Source organism: Babylonia areolata, chromosome 4 (genome assembly GCF_041734735.1).
Source record: "Babylonia areolata isolate BAREFJ2019XMU chromosome 4, ASM4173473v1, whole genome shotgun sequence".
Classification (NCBI taxonomy): Eukaryota; Metazoa; Mollusca; class Gastropoda; order Neogastropoda; family Buccinidae; genus Babylonia; species Babylonia areolata.
Window position 1 is genome coordinate 34,137,961 of NC_134879.1, and position 25,000 is coordinate 34,162,960.

Here is a 25,000-nt window from a genome sequence, read left to right on the forward strand (position 1 = left end):
GCAACCTTCCGCTCTACTGTTAGAATTCTAAAAAACATGATCTGCGTTGCAATTTGGTGTAGCATTTCTGTAAATAAGCCAAATTATTCATCTTTTGCTTTTCAATGTCGTGTAATACGGACATCAGAACACACGCAGTTGCTTCAAGCGAAATATTCATGCAAAATTGATGTCCAAAATGGGGTAGTTGTTTGCACAGGACAGGAATCAGACCCCTGCCGGAGTCTGCACTAGTGGGGTCACGGTTAAGTATGTGTAATTAAATGATGTTTTAATAAGCAGTACATGCAATGAAAAAGATTAAAACACCAATAAAATGACAAAATCATTATTGAAATTATCTCAACCAACAGAAGATACAGCCAACTAGCAGCTGTTTGTATGTGAGTCAAAATCTATTCTTTACTCATTAATATAAAAAGGAGGAAGGTGGCAGAATGGTTAAGACGCTCAGCTGCCAATACAGAGAGTCCGTGAGGGTGTGGGTTCGAATCCCGCTCTCGCCCTTTCTCCTAAGTTTGACTGGAAAATCAAACTGAGCGTCTAGTCTTTCGGATGAGACGATAAACCGAGGTCCCGTGTGCAGCACGCACTTGGCGCACTGAAAAAGAACCCATGGCAACGAGAGTGTTGTCCTCTGGCGAAATTACGTAAAATGAAATCCACTTTCATAGGTACACAAATATGTAAGCATGCACTCAAGGCCTGACTAAGCGCGTTGGGTTATGCTGCTGGTCAGGCATCTGCTCAACAGATGTGGTGTAGCGTGTATGGATTTGTCCGAACGCAGTGACGCCTCCTTGAGAAAGTGAAACTGAAACTGAAACTAATATAAAAAAAAAAAATAAATAATAATAATAATCATTATTATGAAGGAAAGATCGTAGCCGGAGTAAACTATATACTGTTAGTAATTAAAGATAATTACTTTAATTTAAATATAATAATAGTAGGAAGAAGAAGAAGAAGAAGGAAAATTAATACCTTTATAGCAGAAAACACTCCAGGTACTTTACAAAACACATGACATTATACACAACATATTACATCAGTGTTACAAGTAATACACCAAAATGCAGCCAACATAGCAAACTACACACTCACATAAACACCATATCATACTAAAAAAAAAAAAAAAAAATTAAAAAAAAAAAAAAACAACAACAACGCTGAAACGTCCTGCATACATACCCATCCTGATCCATACAACGCTGAAACGTCATGTATACATACCCATCCTAATCCATACAAACACTTCACAGCTTCGGTAATAACTTCTTAAACTTACGTTTAATACCTAAACATTGATAATACCTAAACCTTTTTCAAAATGTTTCAGCAGTAACTTCTAGAACATAACTAATGCCTAAACATCGATAATACCTCAATTTTTTTTATTTTCAAATTGATTCAGCAATAACTTCTAAAATGAATAATCAATACCTAAACATCGATAAATACCTAAACATGAAGGAATTCAGCAGCTCCATGTTGTGCATGACAAAAAGGCAAACCCCAAACGTGAGCCCAACCACAAGCAGAGCCAGAAAACCAGAGCACGGTCGCACGTATCGCATGCGAATCACGCACACGGTGCAGCTCAGCACGACAAGAAAAGCAGAGGCCAGCTGGAAAGGCATGTTGGGGTAGAAGCTGAGAATCATGGGTGGATGGTTTCGGTTGAAGTCTGGCATCATGGTGAGAGGGACACCGTAGAAGTAGTCGAAGCCCTGGTTCAAGGGGTGGTGGTGGTGGTGGGGGTCTGAGCGGTCCACGCTCCAGCCTTGATGCCATTTACCTGAAAGAATAAATGTTCGATTCTCTGTCTGTCTGTCTGTCTCTCATTCTGATAAGAATAGTAGGTGTCTCTCTTCCAAATTCTGGAAATGGATGTTGTTTTCTACACCCCCCGCACCCCCCCCCCCCCCCACACACACACACACACGACAACTGGACATTGTGATTTGCACGTGCGCGCATACTCTCTCTCTCTCTCTCTCTCTCTCCACGTCTCTTTACGGTGTGCAGCATCAACTGCTATGCTCAACTTTGTTTTGTGGCTAGCTGCCAATAAATAACTGTGTTAATTCCCTTTTTTTCCTTTTCTTTTAAAATAAAAAGAATGAAGTAAGAACGTACCCAGAAAGGCAGTGCTGTACCCAGCTTTCTTGGCCACCTCTCCAATGGTGAGTTCACTGGCTGGGAGGCCACATGCTGCTGCCGTGAAAGAGAAGGCTCTGACGAATTTAGCTGCTACCATCCCTGTAAATGGCACATGGCGTCATAATACGTCTTTGAAAGGGAGAAAAAGCGAGAACTATCGCACAGAGTGGTTTTTGTTTGTTTGTTTTTTTTGGTTATGGTTGGTTTTTGTGTGTTTTATTTCGCTGCTCCCTCATCTGCACCGTTTCAGTGGCATTATTCCCACGCCGCTAATTCCGAGTCCCCGTACACGGCCACACTCAGGTTCGTCTGTCTCATCCCCAGCGCCGGCAGTCCACAGAGAACCATCGATGTTAGGTTGCCAGAAGGCCGCACACCAGTGGAGACCCTGCAGTGCAGCTGAGTCACTTCGATGGTGTTCGGTTCGCACATATCAGTCTGTCAGCCCGTCTCTCTCTCTCTCTCTGAATATGTGAAGACACCCCCAACTCCCCACCCACCTGCCACTTTCTACATTGTTTCATTGTTCTGTTCAGAACATTCTCAACCATTCCAGAGGCGATTCTCTTTATCACTCTCTCTTTATTAAAAAACAACAACAACAAAAAACACACACACAACAACAACAACAACAAATAAACACACACAAACATATATATATATATATATACATACATATATCCCTCCCCCCACCCCCCCGCGCCCCCTTTCCTCACTCAGTCACCTCATTCATCTACACATCGTTTCCCCAGTTGATGTTCACACAGTGTCCTGATCAATTGTAGCGCCATTTGTTCTGTCAAAGCATTGTCATTGTACAGGTCTGCATATAATACATGTGTATGATAACAAGGCATAGGAGATTTACCATGGCAAGGATTACTTCACACCCGTCTTGTACATTTCAGTGAGCCAAAAATAAGCCCCAGTGAAGATGCCACCTTGCTGTACTTACACCCTCCCAACCTCCACTAAGTAAATTCGAGGAACATGTTTTGAAAATGTAATGTACTGAGGACAGTACTTTGCTAACTTTTATCAATACTTTTCTCGAAAATTCCACTTGAAACCAGTACACAAAATGCTCTTCGTTTTTATTCTTGTGTGCAAAGTGAAGTTAATGATGGAAATGTCAGTTGCATAGACTGAGACGACAAGCATAGTTCAGTTCAGTTAAACCTACCAGATCTGACTGGGTATTTGCCAGTCAAAAACGCTGCTCTACTGGGGGTGCACATGGAAGCGGCAGCCACGTTGTGAGTCAGCTTCACCCCCTCAGCAGCCAGTCTGTCCAGGTGAGGGGTACGGATGGTAGTGTTGCCAAAGCAGCCGATGTCACCGTAGCCAAGGTCATCGGCCATGATCAGCACAATGTTGGGTGAAGAAGTATTACCCACAGCCATCACATTAAGTGTCATAAGGCACACCGCCGAAAGGGACAGTGTTAAGTGGACTTTGGGTTTCATTGTGGTGAATAATCTTATGCCAGATACTATGGGAAATAGTAACTTCCGCCAGCCACCGATTCAGTGAGTCTGCGTACCTGTGAACACAGTGCCTTTCATGATTATATATGGACCTTTAGTTAATAAGCATCTAATTTAGATAGTGTGGATAGCGCACGCGCGTGTATGTACTTGCGTGCTCTTGCGTCTGTGGCCGGTCATTTGTGTAACAAATAAGTGAAAGAATTCATACAATACCACCACGGGAGTAGACATGCACGCGAATCGAGGGCAACATTGTCAGCATGTAACTTCGACCTAATCTTCCGTAAGAAACCAAACATTGGTACCACCATGGGCTGTGTTCTGATGTTTATCGTACTCTAGCTGGCAGTAGCCACAACTTCCTCCCTCAAGACGGAATGAGTAGTGTTCACAACAAGGCATGGACGTTCACTCCGTCAGTCACACAGAAGAGTGGAGGGGAAGAAATGTGGATATTGCCCTCTTGCTGATCACCACTAACCTCATTACCAATCCAGGGCTCGGCATTTATGATAATTCAGCATACAATGTCGCTTGCAATTTTTACTGGCAGCATGCTTTCAAATTGTCACTCCTGGCTTGATTAATTAGGCTTAATTACTCACAGTACACACACACACACACACACACACACACACACACACACCTTTCCTTTCAGTCAGTGCTGTTTTTTTTTTCCCAAACTTACCACTCAGAAACAACATCCACTCACACGCCAGTCATGGAACAGAATGATTAGCGTAAGCCTTCCTGCTCACCTGCACTGTGAACACCTGTGACACTTTTCGCACAACAAACATCAGTCAACGAAAACTTAGAACAGCAGCTGTGAGACCAGTCAGATGCCAACAACAAGCGAACCTGTTCCCACCATCTCATCAAAATTATGGGATATGCAGACTGAAAAATTATCGGACGAAAAGTGCAACAATCGCGTCAGTATAAGCACCAAACTCAAACTGTCATTGTCAACGTTGTCAACGAATGTAAATGTGTGGATGTACAGGATACAACTTTGATTGTCCATTGTCCATAAAACATGGAAATGTGTCTTTCAGTGTGTGGGGGTGGGGTGGGGGTTGGGTGGATGTGTGTGTGGGGAAGGGGGGTGTTGGGGGGTATTATATTTATTCCCTGACAATTTTCCTCAAAAGCACATTCACTATAATTATTTGCTCACACTCGCAGACTTTGCATAAACGAAACTGGGATGGGTACAGTCATTAGAACGTGAACTTCCAGGCATTGGCTCTAAATCAGTATCATTGCTTAAGTCATATTTAGTCACTGTTCAAGTGTTTCTGAATGTTTGCTCTGTTGTTTGTTTGTTGTTGTTTTTGTTTGTTTGTTTTCTTTTTTTTTCTTTTTTCTTTTTGTTTTGTTTTGTTTTTGTTTTTGTTTTTTTTGGGGGGTCTCTCTCTCTCTCTCTTTTCCAGTCTTACATATTTTCTAATTCATTTTCACTCTGCGCTAAACAAACAAATGAACAAGAAATCTTACCTTTCACTCCTCTCAGCAACAAAGTGTCAACAAGATGACTGCTCCACTTCGAGCTCTCTTTGTAAATGTTCGTGAAGACCACACACCAGTTGACTTCATTGACCTTTGCCCCCCCCCCTCCCCCCGCCCCCCCTGTAGCAACATCAAATGCAAAACCTGTCCTTTCATTCACTCTTCACCAGTCCAGTGGGCAAGGTTGTTTTCTGTCTTTTCTTTTCTTTTTTAATGAGGTCTACACTCATTTACAGATCCACCAATGTAGTGTAATCCTGACCTGCATCCTGTGTAGCAAATTATATGTGGGCGAAACTGGCCGCACCTTAAACGACCGTTTTACGGAACATTTGCAATCAGTAAAGCTGAACAACAAGGACCCTATCGATCAACACTTCAACAGCACCCCCCCGCCCTAAAGCCCCCCCCCCCCCCCTCCCCACCACCACCACACTCACCCACGCCAATATAGCAGCCGAATGGCAGAACCAGTTTGACAGAACCTACAGAAAACACATGGAATCCCACGTAATCGCCCGCCTCGGCACACTCGTTCCAGCCAGCCACGACAGAATGACCAGCCCTCCCCTCCGCTTTCAAACCACCAGCGGCTCTTCCTTTCCTCTTTCCCTTTCATTCCTCCCTCCGCTAACCCCCCTACCCTCCCACTTCCGCCCGCCCCCCCCCCCCCCCCACCCCCCCACCCCATCCACTCCTTTTTCCCCCACCCCACATTCTTTCCTATCCTGGACCTTCTTGCCCCACCCCCTGCGACTCTTTATGTCCATCGCCTGATTTCCACCCACTTCTCTGTTCATCCTCACCTTTCTGTACTGATTAATACCCATAACTTTTCTTAAGCTTTGGTTTTACCTCCACTGTCATTCCCACCTAACACAGTCCCTGAAGACAGCCGTGACTTGTGGTCTGAAATGTTGGACGCCTCTCATCAAAAGTGAGTCTTATTTTACTGACAACCAACAATTTTTTTAATTCATAAACTTTCTCCATTTGTAGATTATATAGACCCAGCAGTCGTCTTTTTTTTCTTTTCTTTTTTAATCGTTTACCTAGCTTTGTGTGTGATAGAGTTCCACTGAGCGTGTCCAATTTTCTTTAATGTTTCATGTTTAATCTCTTGCCTGTTACTTATTTTTCCTTGAAGAATGTTTTTATGTACGTACACTTTCCTTTTATTGTCGTCATCATTATTCATTCATTTGTCTGTTTATTTATTTATTTATTTATTTATTTGTATACCATAATAATAATAATGGTATTTATATAGCGCTGAATCTTGTGCATAGACAAATCTAAGCGCTTTCGCACCAGTCATTCTCACGCACGCATAACTCTAAAACTGGAGAAACTGTAGACAATGAAGAGGCAGGGAAGGGAGGCTATTTTGGGAAGAGGTGGGTTTTAAGGCCAGACTTGATATAGCTGAGTGTGGAGACTTGACAAAGCGAAAGAGAAAGTTCATTCCAATTGCAAAGTCCAGAGACAGAGAAAGAACGGCGGCCAACAGTCGAGAGTTTGAATCTGGGTGTGCGTAAATGGAGTGGATCCGAAGATAATCGTAGTGAGCTATTGTTGTTGTTGTCAAAGTTTTTATTATCATCATCTCTCACCGAGGGCCTAAGAGCGTCGCGTTGGGTTATGCTGCTGACTGATCTGAGTCAGGCATCTGCTTAGCTGAAGTACTGACTGTAGCGTATATGGATTTGTCCGAACACAGTGACACCTCCTTGACACGGTGATTGAACAGGCTATTGTTAGAAATAAATAGTATTCTAAATCAGTATTAAAATATATATATATATTTTTTTTTAAAAGCCACAAAGCTGCTGGTATCCATTTCCCGATTCCGACATTTAAGAAGTGCGTTCCTTTCTTGACGTCAGCAGTGCTTCTGAAGGGGTTCAACAAAGTTTTCGAAAATGGTTTTGTCTTATAAGTGTGAGTTGTTTGCCGGGCTAATTCTACTCAGTGCTTTGACATAAAGGAAAGGGTGACAATCGAGTGAATGCAATGAAAACAGAGCCCGGGCAAAACTTAACTGAGATGTGTTCGGATTTTCTTTTCTGCATCGTTTGATTTTGAACTACGACATATTGTTAAGCTTTAGCGACAGTAATAGTAATCTGCTGTCAGGAAACTGAGCCGCACATTATACTATAGTACCGTGAAAAGATCATGTTCAGTAAACTTTGCACTCGGGATAAGATCGTGTTTTCGCCGTTACCTATTCGCAGACGATACCATCTTATTAGCTAATTTCAAGTCTGTTTAACTTCACAGTTAAATATAATTTTTACCGTGTTTTTACTTTCAATAATCAGATATTATAAGTTGCTAATTCATCCATTATGATGTTGATATATGTAGTATAAAAATCGTGTCTTTGAATTTGTTCGCATTTTAAAAATTCTGTTGTATGGTGTTTGTGCAGTTGCTGATGTTTTAAAGCTGAACAGTTTAATGTGGAATGTTGTTGCAAAGACACACAACGAAATACAGGTCATTAATAGTCAGTAATGACGGCTGACCTTCCAATTTGAAGAAATATTTTAATTTCTTAGTGTTATAAATTTTTATTGGATTATAATTTAAAAGAACACATCTCGTTGGATGTTATAGACTAATATTGAAAGCACAAAGTTAGTGTACGTTTAAAACACATCATCGAGACACACCTACAGAAAAGCAGAGAATGCTTTTGCAATGATCAGATTTGTTGTGTGAATGTCCGTATGGTTTGACGCTTCTTTGAAAGTGAAACTAAAATTGGCCTGAAAAAAAAAAGCAAACTAAGATTAGTAAGAAGGGAGATGACGGTAACGGTAGCAAGGAAAACACCTTTTTAAAAAACGAAAATAGCTTTGATTCAACGGTGTGTGTGTGTGTGTGTGTGTGTGTGCAATTTTGCAGTTTGGTGTGGGCACGGCCATAAATCTAAGGGCAGTAATTCACATTTCCGACCTCCAAGCGGGAAGCGCACACAAAACGTTTCATGGCTTCCGGTCGGTGTGGGATGAAACATACCAGCGCATGAACATTGTTCTAAAGACCGAGAAAGATACACATCTCAAACTTCATTTGCAGGTATATGCTTGCCCAGTTGTGGTTGGTTCAGCTTGTTTAAAAACGCGTGTGCAGTCCTGTGCTAATATCTTTCTAGGCCGACGCAGCTTTGTCCTTTTTTCCTTCCAAGTCCTGGTGCATTGGCTGGAACTGTGGAAGAGAGAGCCAGGGACTGAGGTACTGATTCGGTCTTTAAATGATCGATTGAATGTGATATGTGTTAATAATTATTTATCACAATGGCAGACTGGGAAAAAGACAATTTCCTCGAGGAGTTTCTTTGCGATACAGGTCAGGGGGATCTCGAGGATGACACAGGCATTGGACTTGGAGACTGTCTTTCATTGAATCAGATCGCAGCAGACGATGCAGATGGGAGCTTGTCGAAGTATTTGTCGGGAGAATTGCTTGAAGACAAGACAGATGATTTAGAAACTGCAAGCAACAGCAGTAGGAGTTCTCAAAATTCATTGATGATCAGAGACGACGAGACTCAGAAGAATCAGCAGATTATAGTTGTTACAAGACCATCGTCTTCGTTGACAGCTGAAAAAAAGAGGGGAAACAGCCTATCAAAACAGGCTGTTGCAGCTCGAGAAAACCGACTAAAGAAAAAGAAATATCTATCTGGTCTTGAAGCAATGGTTGGGAAACTTAGAAAAGAAAATGTAATGTTAAAGCAGCAGAATATAGAACAGCATCAACAGCTCCAAATGCTTCATAAGGAAGTGTCATACTTGAAAAGTGTGATTGCTAATGACTCTGCATTGTCAACAGTGTTTACCCCACTTGTTAAGAATATTGATAGCATTGAAGGTGTGAGACTTTCCTCTTCCCTCCTCACTATGGAGCAAACAGTGCCAGAAACAAGAGGTGAAAAGCTGCCAAAAGCAGGTCATGTTGCAGGACAAAAACGCAGTCTGTCAAACTGTGAGTGTGAATCTGAGACAGCATCAGGAGGAAGTGATGGTACTGCTGTTTACGAACTTGTACCAAGAAAGCAGGCTTGTCTTTCAAGATCAGCAGAAGGTGATTATCAGCAAGACCCATCTGAACAGGAACCGCTTGTTCCACTGGAAATCAACTCGGACAAGTCCACTGGGGGAACAAGTGATACAAACTGTACTTACCCAAATGAGAATGATGGTATTTCATGGAATGCAGCAGCTAGAAGTGAAACTTCCAGTCACAAGAAAAAGGGCTTTACAAAAACAGACAATGGTTTTGCAACTTGCATCACAATCAACACTGATCTTGGTCCCCCTCATGATACTGACTCAGTTTTGCATGATCTGCAATGTCTCAATCCGCTTCCCCCAAGAGATTCAAGTTCAAATGCATTGCGTTCATTTTCTCATGAGAAAGTTAGGAGAACCATTGATCATACTTACACTAAAAACAGCCATAAAATGCAAGGTGAACACACTGTGTGAAGATAGGGAAAAAAAAGTGTTGAATTAGACCACAGTACAAAGAAATTGATGTGAAAGGACAAAGTCAGTCATTACAAGTAGATCATCTGGGCATATTGATTCTCTGTTTTTTAGTTTTTTATTTATTTATTTTATTATTTTTTTATTATTTTTTTTTCTCTCTTTAAAAAAAAAAAAAAAGTAATGAAGTAAAAGGATTTGCTGTGCCTCAGTAGATATTCTTGCATTATTATTGTTACTATTATTTATTATTTTCTTTTACAGCAATTGAATATTGTTGAATATTGTTGCACTTTCTAAATATAGAATTTGATTACAAAGAAAATCCCATTATTATGTCTTACTCTTAGTCTAATTCAAAGGGCAAATTTGAGTGAAATGCAAGAAATGTTGATAGTACAGAGGTATGTGAAATTGATGGTGGCTTTGGATATATATATATATATATATATATATTCATTGTTCTTCACTTTATGAAACATTGAGCATACATTTTTTTTGTATTTGATATATAGATACCCTATATATACTGAAAACTGACACATGATTTCAGTTAGCAAATGAATGAATATTTTATTTCTGGGGTTCAAAACCCATGTTAACATGACAGTTTTTGTTTGTTGCTTGCTTGATTGTTAATGATTTTATATGAAAAAATTATAATGATTATAAATGCATAGATCTCTCTGTCTCTGTTTCTCTGATCCATGGCTGTCTGAAACTTGTCTTCAGCTTGTTTCTTCTCTCTCTCTCTCTCTCTTACATTTATAGTCTCTGTCACAGAATATTAATTTAGAAGATGTAAACACTGTTTTCAGACAAATATTTGGTGTGATCTTGATCATTATAGTTAGTCCGACTGGAATTTTGGAAAGATTCCTCACATACGTCACTGAAATGCACCCTTACAGTTTTGCTTGTTATGGGCTGCCGCATGTCATCTGTTTTGGATATCATGTCATCAAACTTACAATTTTTATGTAATGTGTGATTATTGAAAGGCAGAGACAATTTGAATTTCTTCTGGAGATATAAAAATGGATATGAGGCTCCATGGTAGAATTGGTTAGGCGTTGGGCTTATGATGCAGTGTTCACCAGTGATCAGGGTTCAACTTCAAGGCCCCATGTCGGCATGGTGTTGTGTCCATGGGAACTTTGGCAGTTTACTTTGAATTTCTTCACTCCACGCGGATGTGACTTTTGTAAGGGAAGGTTAAAATGATGGAAGTGGAAGACTTCTGTGCTGAGCCTGAGAGACACTGGATATGAATATGCAACCCTGATGGCTGTAAAAGGCTATTGGACTTTTAACTTTATTGATTTTAAGAAATGGATAGAGATTGCAAAATTGTGTGCAGCCCTTTGCTGTCATACTTACCAATTATTTATGTTGTAAATGTTAAAAATAAAAATTAAAAAAAGAAAAGATTTTACTTCAATTTGGTATAATGTTTTTCTCATTATGCAAATGTTCATAATGTGTGGTATATAAAATCGGTCCTTTATGCACATTGTTTACTATACTCGTGAACTTCACGAAGGAGTAGACCCTCCCACCACCCCACCACCAGACACACACACACACACACACACACACATGGAGAGAGTGAAACTCGGTTTTGGTCTTTTTGAATTTATGCAACTGATTATTTCATTCAATCATTGTATAATCTTATCAAGCAATTTTTGTGTGTGTGTGTGTGTGTGTAAAATCAGGAGTGGTTCCATATTGTGGCATTTTGAAACAGTCTGCATAGTTCCAACATTTTTTAAAGTTGGCTTTATAAACTAACAAAGGGAAAATATTGATGATTCAAAAGTATATGAGTATTTGTCCTGATTTGAAGATAGTTTTCTGAACAAAAGTATTCATTGGAAGTAGAACTCCTAAAGTGTGCCTAAGGGACCGATTAATGGATGGATGCTATTACTAAACAATTTCCTTTCATGTATTTTCATCTAGGTGCATCAGCGAATTGAGGGCTGAATAACCTGATGACTGAGTGTGTCATTGTTGCCAACATGACAAGTGGTGGTGTGGTATAAATGATAAATGGTCTGTTTCTTTTTTAATTTTTTTTCCATAGATCTTTGTATCTTTTCCTGTCTGTCTTCCTGTTTCTGTTCTTAACTTAGATTGATCTCTTTCTCATTCTGTGTCTGTCTTCATGTTTTATCACCATACATTTTGCCTCCCCCACTCTGCCCCCTCACTCCCCATCCCTTTTGCTCATCTGTTCTGCCACCAGTTACTCATCTTCTTTTAAAGGAGGTATTCCTTGTCATTAGTAGATTATGAATGTGTACTTTACCAGGCTGAATTTCCTTCTTTTTCATTAGTCAGTTTCATACTTTACCAAACTGGATTTTCTTGCTATATTTTTTCCACTTATGTTCAGTGAATTCTGAGTATAACAATTGTGCTATAACAGATTACACATTTGAAGTTAGGGATGTACTCATTGTTTCATTTGCAGTCTTGTGTATATTTTTATGTTTTAATTTTTTAAGTGCTGATATGACATTAGAAAATGTGCTTCATTTTATGAACAAATTTTTTACAAATACTATCCTGTGACCCACTGGTGCAGTCTTGCATGGATCTAATTGAGAAATTCTTTGTACCCCAAACCATGTACAACTAAAGTACAAGTAATAATCATTGATAATGAATGATTTATTGACTTTAGTGTATACACAAAGTTAGCCTATGTAATAACTCTGGTTTCTTTTTCCTTTTTTTCTGTGTGTGTGTGTGGGGGGGGGGGGGGGGGGGAGGGTGGAGGGAGGGGGAGAGTGGAGGTAAACATTGGCATTTTCTCAGCAGCTGCAAGTGGTAGAAAAACCAAACCAGGCATGTTGATACTGACTGATGATGATATCAGTAAAACATATTTAGCCATCAATCACCATTTTGACAGCTTCTTACTGGTGAAAGTCAGAATCTTTATAAATGTTTTTCAGTTGATTGAATTTTGATAATTGAAAATTAATTTTCTCAGAGTTAGAATTAGATCTGGTCATGTTTATTGCAGATTTTTTTCTTAGACTAACACAATGGTAACCCACTTAATGAAATGCAACCTGTTAAGATAGTCATGTTACTCATTTTTAGTCTTTATTTTTAGAGTACATGTTTGCATAAGAGTGAGCACTGTAAACAAAGTATGGGGAGACTAGTGTAATGTTTCAGTGAATGAAGATGTCTAATTCTTGTTTTCTGGTTCTGTTTCAGGTGATGTCATTGACCAGTGCCTCATAAAAACTGTGCTGAGAAGCGATGAGTCTGTTAACGCAGACAGGGTTTTTATTATTTTAACTGTGTCCAAAGTGGTATCCAGACATTTTTACTGGAAATGTGTTTGGTATGAAATGAAATGTTTGTAGCTAATTTTGGGTCAGATAGGGCAGCACAAAATGCTTTTGTTGAATCCTGCAGAATTGCAAATACAACTGATAATAGAATGCAGATAAATTCAAATTTCATTGGAACAACAACACAAAAACAGCAGGGTCAGGAAATCAAAAGAATGGGCATTGGGGTGTGTATTCTTCCCTGTAAGGACTGCTGTTTTTGCTAATACTGATAGGTTAACTGGCTTGTCACAATAAATAAAATGGCATAGAAACCTCTTGATCCTAATTTTATTTACTAGTGTTTGTTTGATATTAAACCCAGTAAGCTGTTACACAATTGAAAGTCCCTGCAGTATACTTTAATTTCTATAACTTTGGTGCAGTCCTGATTATGGTCTTATGCAGTTAGCTAGACTGTAAGCAACAGTATATAAAAATTAATGTCAAATCTGTAACAGTTGGCAGCGTGTTTTTGGCATCAATAAGCTGAAGTGAAATGCATCTTTTTTTCTTCTTTTTTTTTCTTTCTTTTTTTTTTCTTCTTTTTTTTTTATACAAAAGCAGTTGAAGTGAAGTAACTGTTGATGCATTTATGTATTTTTTCATACTACAGACCACCTGCATTATAGAATGATCAAAGTGAAACAAATGTAATTATACATGAAAAACGGAAAATCTTTTTAAACTCCTTGGTCCCCAAATCAAAGTGAAATGTGACTGAAGTGAATAGAAGACCAGTGATAGGGGAGAGAATATTGAAAAGTTGCACACACGCGCGCGCGCACACACACGCACACAATAGGTGAGTTATATTCTGTTATAATCTATAAAAAAAAAAATTCACTGAACATTTTCGTTATATGTTCATAACATAAACATAATATGTATGTTTATGTGTTCACCTTCCACTCATTTCTTACCTTTCTTAAACATTAAAGAAAAAGAAAAAAAATTTGCTGGCATTTTCAGTCACATTCTGACATAGTCTTACATTCCAATTTTTAACACTGAGGTTGCTTTCACTAGTTTCAGATTTCATGATGCTGCACAGTAAAATATAATCAACTGATTGATATTCATGAAGAAAAGATATACTGTGAAAATTCTGGATTTATCTTTGGACACAGTTACTGATCTATATAAGTCAGTTTTAAAAAGTTTGATATTGTGCTAACATATTACCAGTCAAGAAATTTATTTTGTGATTGATGTGATAAAACATAATCCAGTGGGGTTTAGTTTGTTACATGTAAAAGTAGAAATCTCTCTCACATTCTCTCTCTCTCTCTCTCCCCCTCCCTCCCTCCCCTCCCCCACCCCCCTTATATTCAGGGGACCACAATGTATTGTAGTGATTTACTTTATAACCACAGAAGGTAAGTACATATGACTGGGACTAGTGTAACAGATGCACAGTATGTTTTTTTAAGCAAAGTCATGTCACTTGTTGTGCACAGTTTCTAAAAATCAGCCCGGCCCAGTGTGTTGTCATGGGTTTGAACCCCATCAGAGACTCGAATTGACTAGAGTAGGGGCCCATAGAAACACATTCGCCAAGGAAGCGGGAGAATCTGAGCATACGGGATCGAGTCCCACACTCGGTATTTTATCCCCTTTCACTTCTAGACCTTTGGTGGTGGTCTGGACTCTAGTCATTCAGATGAGACAGTTAAACGAGATCCTGTGTGTAGCATGCACTTAGTGCATGTAAAAGAACCCACAGAATCAAAAGGGTTGTCCCGGGCAAAATTCTATAGAAAGCACTACTTTGTTTGGAAAAAAAGAAAAAGAGATACGGGTGGCACTGCACTGTAGCGATGTGCTCTCCTTTGGGAAAGCAGCCCAAATAACGTACCCAGACATCTTGTGACAAAACGATTCAATGAACATATTACAGTACAGTGCTTAAGTGGGAAGGTTGGCATTGCCCAGTTGAGTGTCCTGCATTTCATTGTGATGCATCATATACTAATTTAGAATGTTCAGATTTCATGACTAACACTAGAGGTTCTGTGTTGTGCCAGGTTGATGCAGGGTGATACGTGAGAGGGTATAGGTACTTTCAGTGTCAGAGTAAGATAAATTTCTTTAGCATCATCATGATGAAATACACATTATCTTGATTTTTGGAGATAAATTTCTGTAGCATCATCATAATGAAATACACATTATCTTGATTTTTGGGGTGGGCTGGGGCTGATACCATGGTGTCAATGATCTTAGATCTGATAATTCATCCAATCCTTGCATGTGGTGTTTTAGGCTGATGTCCCCTCTTCAGAGGGGATGCTCATTGATAAGGTTTAGCAGTCAATGACAAAGGTGGGTGTAGTTGGCAACAGTCAAGTATCTTGGATCAGAGTAGGCACTACTGTCACCATATGACTTAACAGGGTCTACTCTAGTGTGTGGGTTCAGGGTGATCTGACATTGATAGGTAGCTGTGAAGCTGTTGTGCTGGGACTGACAGGATGAGTTTGGGTGTAACTGTTATGTGCATGTTGTCTGACAACACAGTTTTACTTACGTATGCAGTAATTGCCTTCTTCAGAGATTGAATAGGTTGTTCAGTCAAAGTTGGGAACAAAACAAATGCAAGGTCTGATGAAATGAAAGATATTTCAGTTGAGGCAACACCATGCTCAAGATGTAGGCCACATGCACATGCGCAGCACTCGCATATTTGTAAAAATGAAGCCAGCTAGCGCATCGCTGGAGACGGGTCACTTAGATAAGGTTCAGGTTCTGCGTTTTCAGAATGCGTGTGTGTCTGGCTGGACCCACGACTTAATAAGGTGCTCAAGGTTTCTTCTTCTTTGAGAGTAACTGTGGGTCTGCTCAGACCCATGACGTACTGGGTTTTATTTTTTGTTTGCTCCTTTATTTATGTACAAAAACAGTTTTTGGTACAGATGTGGGACCATGCTTTATCGACAAAGTCATACAATTTTGTGAAAGTAGCTTTAAAATTGACTCTGTTATTTAGTGAAAACCATGACTGTGGGTCATTGAATACCTACGATGTACGGCGGAGGTTAATTGTTAGGTCAGTTAGTCATAAGACTCTCACAGCAAAACATCCTAATCAACTGCTGTTTAAGTTTCAAGAATTATTAGATTTGGACTGGATTTTTTTTTCCCCTTCTTTTTTTTCTTAGCATGATTGAGTTTTTGTGTGTGTTCTGACAGTGACAAACGTAAATGAAAATAAGAGAGAATGTACAAAATCAGTAAGGTTTCAGCTATCATGTAAACAAGCACAAGTTCAGCCGTTTGTCGCATTTTCTTTATAAGATAAAAGAAAAGAAAAATCAATATTTACCTTTGTTTTCTTCTTGATCACTTTCATTATGAAACTTGTGTGAAAAAATGAAGAGCATTGTGAATGAACAAAGTTTTGTTAGATTAAGTTTTAGTCATGCCTCGGCATTCCTACTGCGCAGTGCATATGCGCTCACATGCACACACAGAGATGCCACACACTCAGGTGCGCTCCCGCATGCATGCCACATATAGTGATATACACATACCATACTCATATTCTTTCTCTCTCGCACATACATGTTTGCGTGTGCGCACACAGACACACACATACACAGAAATGCTAATACCAAAACACAGTCATGTGTGTTCAAGGTACTCATGTTTTGGGAAAATGTTCCCTTGTTTTTTGTCTTGTGTGTGTGTTGTGTATGTATAAAAATTATGTACATAGGTTAAACAGGGCAGAACATTGTGAAAACATCATTTTCAGTTTGTTCCTTACCCTGCCCACACTCTGTTGAAGTGGTTTGAAATACTAGTTGTGGGTTTGTATATTTGTTAAGTAGGTTTTTTTTTTGATACAATGAACAGAAATGAAATTTCCATATTCCCCCCCCCCCCCCATGTGGTTTTAGGTTTGAACAGTTCACCTTTCCAAATGTGAAATAAGACTGCAAATACTTTTATATGATCTAGTGTTTGATATGTTTATTGATTTTGTCCTCTGTTTTTGTTTTATTTTTGTCACCCAGCACAAAAAGCTGCTTTTAGTTTTACTGTTTGATGTCTGGACTGATGTTTTGATAAGTGTAACCTTCAGTTTTGAAGTTTAGGAGGATACTTCAGCCATTATCATCCATGTAATAGCCACAGTCAAGTTGCTGATAAATTGTTTTGTCAGTACATATGCACCTGTACACACCCACACAGTTCCCCATTCGTGCCTCCTGATATTTCCAGCTTTTTTTTTTTTCAGTTCTAGTAGTCCTATTGTCCATACAGTTATGTCAGCAAGGCAGTTTGCATGTATATATTTGTAATAAGAAGTTAATCTACAGAAGTCGAAATACCGCCCACCCATGTTCCATGAATGTGTGTAAATGGTTGATAGGAATCATTGTTGATTTATTGTTCATTGTTATATTCAGCATTGAATTACAGTTTCCAGATTCATGCACCAACTTTTTGTGGTTTCACTTTGTTTTCTTAATGAGCAAGAGTGTTGTGAGAACAGTTGATTTGAATGCATTTGTTCATCTGTTATTTGGTTGCATGTTATATATTTTTCAATTCACTATTTTTCTGTACAAGAAAACTCGTGTTCTGCCCACCCCACTCTCACTCTCAGCTGCTTCTCATGTGCTATCGAATGAAAATGTTAAAGCTACACCAAAAATCTGAAGTTGCTCTGTGCATGTGCCTGCATTATTCCAAACTTTTTTTTTTACATCAAACACTTCAGCCCGCCTAGATTCTCATATAATAACTACAATCAGTTAAAATTTGTAGAATGAAAAAAAAATGTATATATTGTTACATTCGATGTCGGCTACCGTTCATCACTTATTACCCCGTTTCGGGCAGAAGGGCAGAAAAAAAAAGAGAGAAACAGACGGGGAGACCACACATAACTGCGGGTAGTAAATTCAACCAATTAGCAGTTGTCGGTCTTAATCGCAAAATAGAAATCTAGCTGAGCGGTCGTTTCCCAGAAATAGTCGTGTGACGTGTCTTGGAAACTTCGGGATGGGGGGGGGGGGGGGGGGGGGGGGGGTTCTCTGCTGATTAGTTGACACGTCTCATTGTCACACTCCAACACAAAACACACATTCAGTCGATCTTTTTTGCGCATGCACGTTCAGACGCCCCTGCGTATGTATTTCCACGGCTCGCAATTCGGCTCAATACATTCACATATCTCTGCACGTACATGTGAACAATGAAGCTCACAACTTGAGTCAAACGAACGCTTTGTGGATACATTCTATTATCAACACACACACACGTATGTACTGCACACCAATGCATACGTCCAGGCATATAAAATTGCATGTGAACACGTCTGCGTCACCGAATACCATGAGGCATTTTTTCGACGAGTCACGTGGTGTCTATTCAGTATTTTGAATGAGGATCGGAGTCAATCGCGCACACACACACACACACACAAAATCTATGATAAGCCTGCCTATATAGTGCCACGCATATTCAACGAAGAACAGTTCCGAAAAGACCGAAATTATTCATATTCCTGGCAGAACTAAGGGACGATGAATGACCTGTCACACATACTATACTGGTGATTGTTGACGTTTGCTCTCTCTCTCTCTCTCTCTCTCTCTCTCTTGGTGGTCCGGACAGAGTAGTTAGATTTAGGACTCGTAGTGCACACATGCATGACCACTTACACACATACACTTGTAATGCCCACACGCACGCTCGTATGACTACATTTACACGGCACATGGGCATCAGAATTAGCATGTGTGTTCTGCATGCATTAACACAAGTATGCACGCACACACAATGAAGAATGCACCGTGCCGCTCACACTGAGAATGACTGCATACCCACATTGAAAACACGAACAAGTATGCATGCGCGTAGGCCTACAAATGCACTGACAGTGATATAAAACGCATGCACCAACATTCGCTTAAACCGAACAATATTTGATCGCTAAACTTAGCAATAGGTCGTTAAACTTCACCATTCAGATAGACTTCTGCAAGGTTCAACAGGCCAAGACACACCGTACATCTAAGAAAACGGCATTTAGGCGAGCACCATAACGATCCCATGCCTTCATGGACGATAGCGCGCGCACATCTACCACGCACACATACACACATATGACTGACATGCACAACTCGCAAGCACAATTCTCGGATCCGAAACTGTATGAGGATCGCCACCGAAATTTTTGTTATTCTTGTCTTCTTTTTTTTTTTTTTTTTTCTTTTTTTTTTTCTTTTCTTTTCTTTTTCGTCTTTGGACAACACACCATATTTTCGCCCAGTCTCATTAATCTGAAATCAATCGACTGGCCTTTGAAGATCAATGCTGGCACACACACTTTTTTTTTTTTTTTTTTTTTTTTTTTAATGTGTCGATGCAACGTTTCACGTCGGTAGTTCTGTTCACGGACAACACTCAGAAGAACCGACGTGAAAACATCACCACCTTGATTGAGGTTATTTAAAAAGATTAAAAAATATATTTAAAAAGAAGAAGAAGAAATTGAAAGGGGGAGTGGGGGGGAGGAAAAGATTTTCTTGCAAGTGCCTTTGGGTCAGTGTCTCTGAGCCATGACGAGGAAACATAATATCACTGATCCATGACAGGCCAGAAGAACAAGTTACTTGCTGATCGACGATAGAAACACCCTTTGACCTGAACATTACCAACCCCGCTCCCTTTTCCTCCTCGTTGAATCAAGTTAAGAAGCAATTGGTATTTTGAACAATTTAGTGTATGTAAACGATGGCGCGCGCGCGCGTGCGTGTGTGTAAAGAACACCCCCTACATTGTGGGAAGAAAGCTCACTGGTGTGCGTGCACTCTCTCGCAGCCTCTCGGTGTGCGTGTGTGTGTGTGTGTGTGTGCGCGCGCGCGTGTGTCCCTCTGACGAGGATTTTACTAATACAACCGTAGCTGATACGGATCTGTTTCATTTGGCAGTAAAATGTCAAAGTAGACCAAGCCTGAATTTTACCTTTTTGCCGCAACAGTTGATCTGTAGTAGAATGTTTCAGTTTCAGTTTCACGAGGCAACGTCACTGCGTTCGGACAAATCCATATACGCTTCACCATATCTGCTAGGCAGATGCCTGACCAGCAGCATAACCCAACTGACGCGCTTAGTCAGGCCTGTGTGTGTGTGTGTGTGTGTGTGTGTGTGTGTGTGTGTGTGTGTGTTCCTGTCAGAGTGGATTTCTTCGACAGAATTGTCAGAGGGCAACGCCCTCGTTGCCATTGTTCTTTTTCTGTGCGCCAAGTTCAGTTGTGCTGCTCAAGGGACCTCGATTCATCGTCTCAACCGAAGTGACTGGGCTAGACGCTCAGTTCGATTTTCCAGTCAAAGTTGGGAGAAAGGGCGAGAGCGAGATTCGAACCCAGACCCTCACGGACTCTATTGGCAGATGAGCTTCTTAACCATTCTGCCACCTTCCTCTCTGTATAAGAATTGATTTGGCGTTCCACTCCAGTGTTCACCAGTGATCAGTGTTCGAATTCCCGTTTTGGCATGGTGCTGTGTATTTCAAGTGGGGAAACTGAGGCAACCGCCTCAGTCAAAGTTTCATCACACCATGTAGGCGTTCAAGTCACTGAAAGCCGTGGGTACATATCTAACTGACTTCGGTCGGGGAAGGATAAAAGCGGCGGCGGCAGAGGATTAGACTTCGCCGCGGCCTTCCCGGGTATGTCAAGCCATGGACACAGTGTTATGTCCGGGATTCACTGCCCCGATGGCCATCAAAGGCTATGGGTATGGGACCTTTAATCTATAGCTAGCCATAGCCATCGCAATTTATATAAAGTGTCGTGAAGGCTCTTTGTTCGACTGATGAAATACTATAATTATCAGTCATTTTCAGTTTCAGTGACTGAGGAGTAAAAATGTGCGGACTGATCCTTATTAGCAACACCAACAAAATCTCCGCATCTTATATATATATATATATATAGAGAGAGAGAGAGAGAGAGAGAGAGATTTGGAAAGAAAGGAAGAGCAGATGCTTGACCTACGCATAAACTCAACTCGCTGGTCAGGTCTTACAGTTATCACTTGCTGAAATTCAGTTACAAAAGTGATATTGACATCACAATACAATATATCACAATAGTGCAGAACTTCATTGCAGTGTCCAAAGTATTGCCAGGTGATCAGTCGTGCTGTGGCCGTGACAATTACTCTTCCCACCGTTCCTTATTATAATAATTTATTAACAACTTATGAAACAAGCAGTACGAGGGAAAGTAGGCTACCGTCCATGAGGAATACAGTAGACATGGTTACACCCAGACATCCCATCCCAACTGGATGATTGCGGTTTCCAACACGTAATCATTCAGGTGGTTTCACTTTTCTGAACTTAGCCTCCCCATTACGTAAACTGTGGTGTCACTGACCCGGACAACAAACAAACAGGACGTTCCACAACATGAAAGTCCGTATGACTGACGTGGGAAACCCGTTTTTCCATTAGTGCACCCGAGGGGAACGAAGTCAGTGCGCATGTCAGTCACGAGACCTTGAATCGAATGACAAAGGGTGGCCTCTGTGCACTCCGGTCATGAGGCCTTGGGGTTATATTGCTCAACCGATAACACAGACCCCCAGAAAGAGCACCAACCCCGCTGGCGTGTGTGTCTCGCTCACTCCACAAACCTGGTTGGAGCGTTCTGGTGTGTTGAGGCCGGGGTCAGTGATTGTGAAGATGAAGAGAAAAGACGTCCTACTGTCGTCTGCTTTCTTGGTCGTCTACTGTGGCGTTACGATATGTAAGTTGAACTTTTATAAATCAGTGTTGTCACAGCGAATACTGGCTGGTTAAAGAAGTGACCGACTGGAATTTGGTTGATGTTTATTTACTTTCTGTGAAAGTTATTGATAAGTCGGTCGATTTTATGTTTTGTTTTGCTTTTATCTGTGGAAATGGAACAGCCACATCCCCTCTCTCTCTCTGTCTCTCTCTCTCACTCAGTCTCTCTCTCTCTCTGTCTCTCTCTGTCTTTCTGTCTGTCTGTCTGTCTGCCTGTCTGTCTGTCTGTCTGTCTGTCTGTCTGTCTCTCTCTCTCTCTCTCTCTCTCTCTCTCTCTCTCTCTCTCTCTCTCTCAGGTATAGCATTCTAAATGAACCCATGTAGGCATATACATGCTGTTTATGCAGTTCGGGTAAAGAAGATGAATTGCATTTTTTGTTATGTTGCCCTGCTTTGTGTGACCTTAGACAAAAACTTATTCAACCGAAATATTATACTATAGAGATCCGTCTAATTTTAGGGTTCAATTTACTCATGTCTTCAAGACAGGAATGTACTCTGTATAACTTAGCCATATATATATATATATATATATATATATATATATATATATATATATATATATATATATATATGAAGGATTGAAGAGACTACGTACAGTTATCTCGTGAATGTTGTTGAATATTTGTGTTGACTATTTTGGGTGATATGGTTGATATTGTGCTAACAATTTTTGGTTGATCTGAATTGTCTACTTACTGTGTCATGTCATTTTCTAATTATTATTTATCAATGAATCCCCCTTCAGTAAGGGGCTCTGGCCTTATCTGAATAAAACATTCGTTCGTTCGTTCGTTCTCTCTCTCTCTCTCTCTCTCTCTCTCTCTCTCTCTCTCTCTCTCTCTCTCTCTCAGTCAAGTACAGATAAGTTCAGTGGAAGAACAGGCCATGCCAAAAATCTTAATCATTAAAATAAGAAGTTTTGAGTTGCGAGGGTTTTTTTTCTGTCTTTATCCAGTCCGTTCGTCCGTCTGTCTGTCTGTATGTCATTCACTCTCTCTCTCTCTCTCTCTCTCTCTCTCTCTCTCTCTCTCTCTCTCTCTCTCTCTCTCTCTCTCTCTCCCAACACGGCCTATCTTTGCTGTTTTAATTGGGTTGCCCCTTCAAGGTGCGAGAGCTGGGTGTTAAAAAAAGTTGTTGTTTTTTAAGCGGAAAAAAGCACGTCAGTGCTTGGCTATTGTCCTCGGGGAAAAAAATGGTGTTGTCTGTCTATCTTTCTCTCAGTCTCTAGTCTGCCTCTCTCTCTCTCTGTCTGTCTGTCAGTCTCTCTCTCTCTCTCTCCCTCCCTCTCTCTCTCTCTCTCTGTCCCAGGCTCTGTCTCTGTCTTCAAGTTCTGTCTCAGTGTCTCTGAGTCCCCCCCCCCCCTTCCCCTAGTCTCCATCGGAGTGTGTTTGCAGTCCTCTCATACTGACAGATTTATAATGCTGTTCGATTTATCAGACTTCTTCGTTCGTGGGTTGCAACTTCCACGTTCACTCGTACGTCAACGAGTGGGCTTCTATATATCTGACCGTTTTTACTACCCCGCCATGTAGGCAGCCATACTCCGTTTTGGGGACCGGGTGTGATTTATCATACAAACCCTCATTACCGGGGCCTCATACTTTTACCCTCTCCTTCCCTCCTTCTCCCTGTACAGACTCAGTGTCTCTCTCTGTCTCAGCCATAGCTAGTTAAGATATGCTTCACCACGATCCAGTACTGCACCACACTCGGGGCTCGAAATACCCACAACGTGACCCGCCCGATGATTGTCCTGGGAAATTCTCTCTCCACTTCTCTGTTGTGCAACCAATTTTTGACTGTGTGTCAGTGGAAGGGTGAATCAGACCTGGTTAGCTTCCGTGCAGACCGATCCGTGGCACACTTTCCTCCTTCCCCTTTCACGAGAAAACTTTTCTCGTGAAAAGGGAAGGGAAAACTTTTCTCGTGAAAAGGGAAGGAGGAAAGTGTGCCACGGATCGGTCTGCGATGTGCTCCATTGATTAGTAAAGTGTGTCAGCGCGGAAACGAAAAAATGTGTCTGACTCGAAATCATCTGTCGGACTGTTAATTTCTTCTTACTGCTAGTAACCTGCCGAAACAGTTACATCCTCTTTTCCTGTAAAACATACTACTACTAATAATGACGGTATTTATACCAGCGCTGAATCTTGTGCAGAGACAAATCTAAGCGCTTTCACACTGACCAGTCATTCACACGCATGCATATCTCTAAAACTGAAGAAACTGAAGACAAGGAAGAGGTAGGGGAGCGAGGCTATCTACTACTTCCCTTATGAATCATATTTCAGTGCTGACTTGTCATCGCGCTACTGGTAGTTGCCTCAATTGATTTAACCGCACGGTCAGGGAAAGTGGAATTTTGGGCGGTCACAAATAGATTATAGAGCTCTCTTTTTTTTTCTTCTTCTTCTTCTTCTTCCTCCTTTTAAAAAAATTTTTTTTTTAATCTACTTTTCCCCAACACATCAGGGATTTTCAATATTTCCCTTCACTGTCTTTCAATGTGTTTACTTATTTGTTTATTTTGTATTATCAAGCTATTTTATTTCATTTTTACGTCAATGTTTCACACAAACCTTGGAGTAGGATAGGCTCTCAAGGCCCGATCATTGGGTTTTGTTTATGTCAAGTCCAGATTTATTCCAAAAAGGACCCCATGGGAACACATGGATAAAACAAAATGGACAAAAGGCAAACAATACATGGCGACAATGTATGTGTCAAGATTACACATTACATGACGACCGGAACTTGTTCAGTAGTAAGTAAATGAAGTAATGATGCATCAGTTTTTACGTATTATCTGAACACAAAAGCATATAATTTAAAGTAATACAAACTGTACTGACAATAACTGACCCAATGTATATAGAAATCTAGCCGAGTAGAATAAAAAATGTTTTAGAATTGCATAATAATCTTTATAAATTTAGACAGTTTCAACAAAGTTGACATTTTCTTTACCATAAACAATTGTGATAACTTCAAAGCGTTTGGATGGCCTAAGCAAATTTTTCCTTCATGTCTGAAAAAAAACACACATCGAAATATACAGTGGAACTCATCATCAAGATCATTCAAATTACTTTTAGCGCACAATCTTATATTTCTCAGTTTCAGTACCATGTATGCGTTCTGTCTGAAAAGGCGATCGATGGTTCA

General features: G+C 40.3%; 3 protein-coding genes and 1 long non-coding RNA gene across 4 annotated transcripts in view; 3 read left to right on the plus strand and 1 right to left on the minus strand.

Moving 5' to 3' along the window:
- The window catches only part of LOC143281447 (steryl-sulfatase-like), a 7,458-nt gene extending 3,892 nt beyond the window's left edge, over window positions 1–3,566 (minus strand). Inside the window, exons 1-3 of the mRNA XM_076586659.1 lie at window positions 3,347–3,566; window positions 2,140–2,262; window positions 1,462–1,798 (exon numbers count right to left, since the gene is read on the minus strand). Of these exons, the coding sequence (XP_076442774.1) occupies window positions 1,462–1,798; window positions 2,140–2,262; window positions 3,347–3,566 (680 nt within the window). The remainder of the gene's footprint in view (window positions 1–1,461; window positions 1,799–2,139; window positions 2,263–3,346) is intronic.
- Window positions 3,567–8,120: 4,554 nt separating this feature from the next.
- Window positions 8,121–17,462, plus strand: LOC143281101 (uncharacterized). Its single transcript, XR_013055097.1, has 3 exons — window positions 8,121–8,252; window positions 11,630–11,722; window positions 12,902–17,462. It is a non-coding gene; the product is annotated as an uncharacterized LOC143281101 (long non-coding RNA).
- On the plus strand, window positions 8,426–9,746 carry LOC143281100 (uncharacterized). Its single transcript, XM_076586053.1, has one exon. It carries the CDS (start codon window positions 8,471–8,473, stop codon window positions 9,662–9,664), a length of 1,194 nt encoding a protein of 397 aa, XP_076442168.1. The 5' UTR covers window positions 8,426–8,470; the 3' UTR covers window positions 9,665–9,746.
- Window positions 17,463–21,565: 4,103 nt separating the features above from the next.
- Window positions 21,566–25,000, plus strand: part of LOC143281102 (phospholipase B1, membrane-associated-like) — a 33,896-nt gene continuing 30,461 nt past the window's right edge. The window contains exon 1 of the mRNA XM_076586054.1: window positions 21,566–21,791. Coding sequence (XP_076442169.1) covers window positions 21,584–21,791 — 208 coding nt within the window. The 5' untranslated portion in view covers window positions 21,566–21,583. The remainder of the gene's footprint in view (window positions 21,792–25,000) is intronic.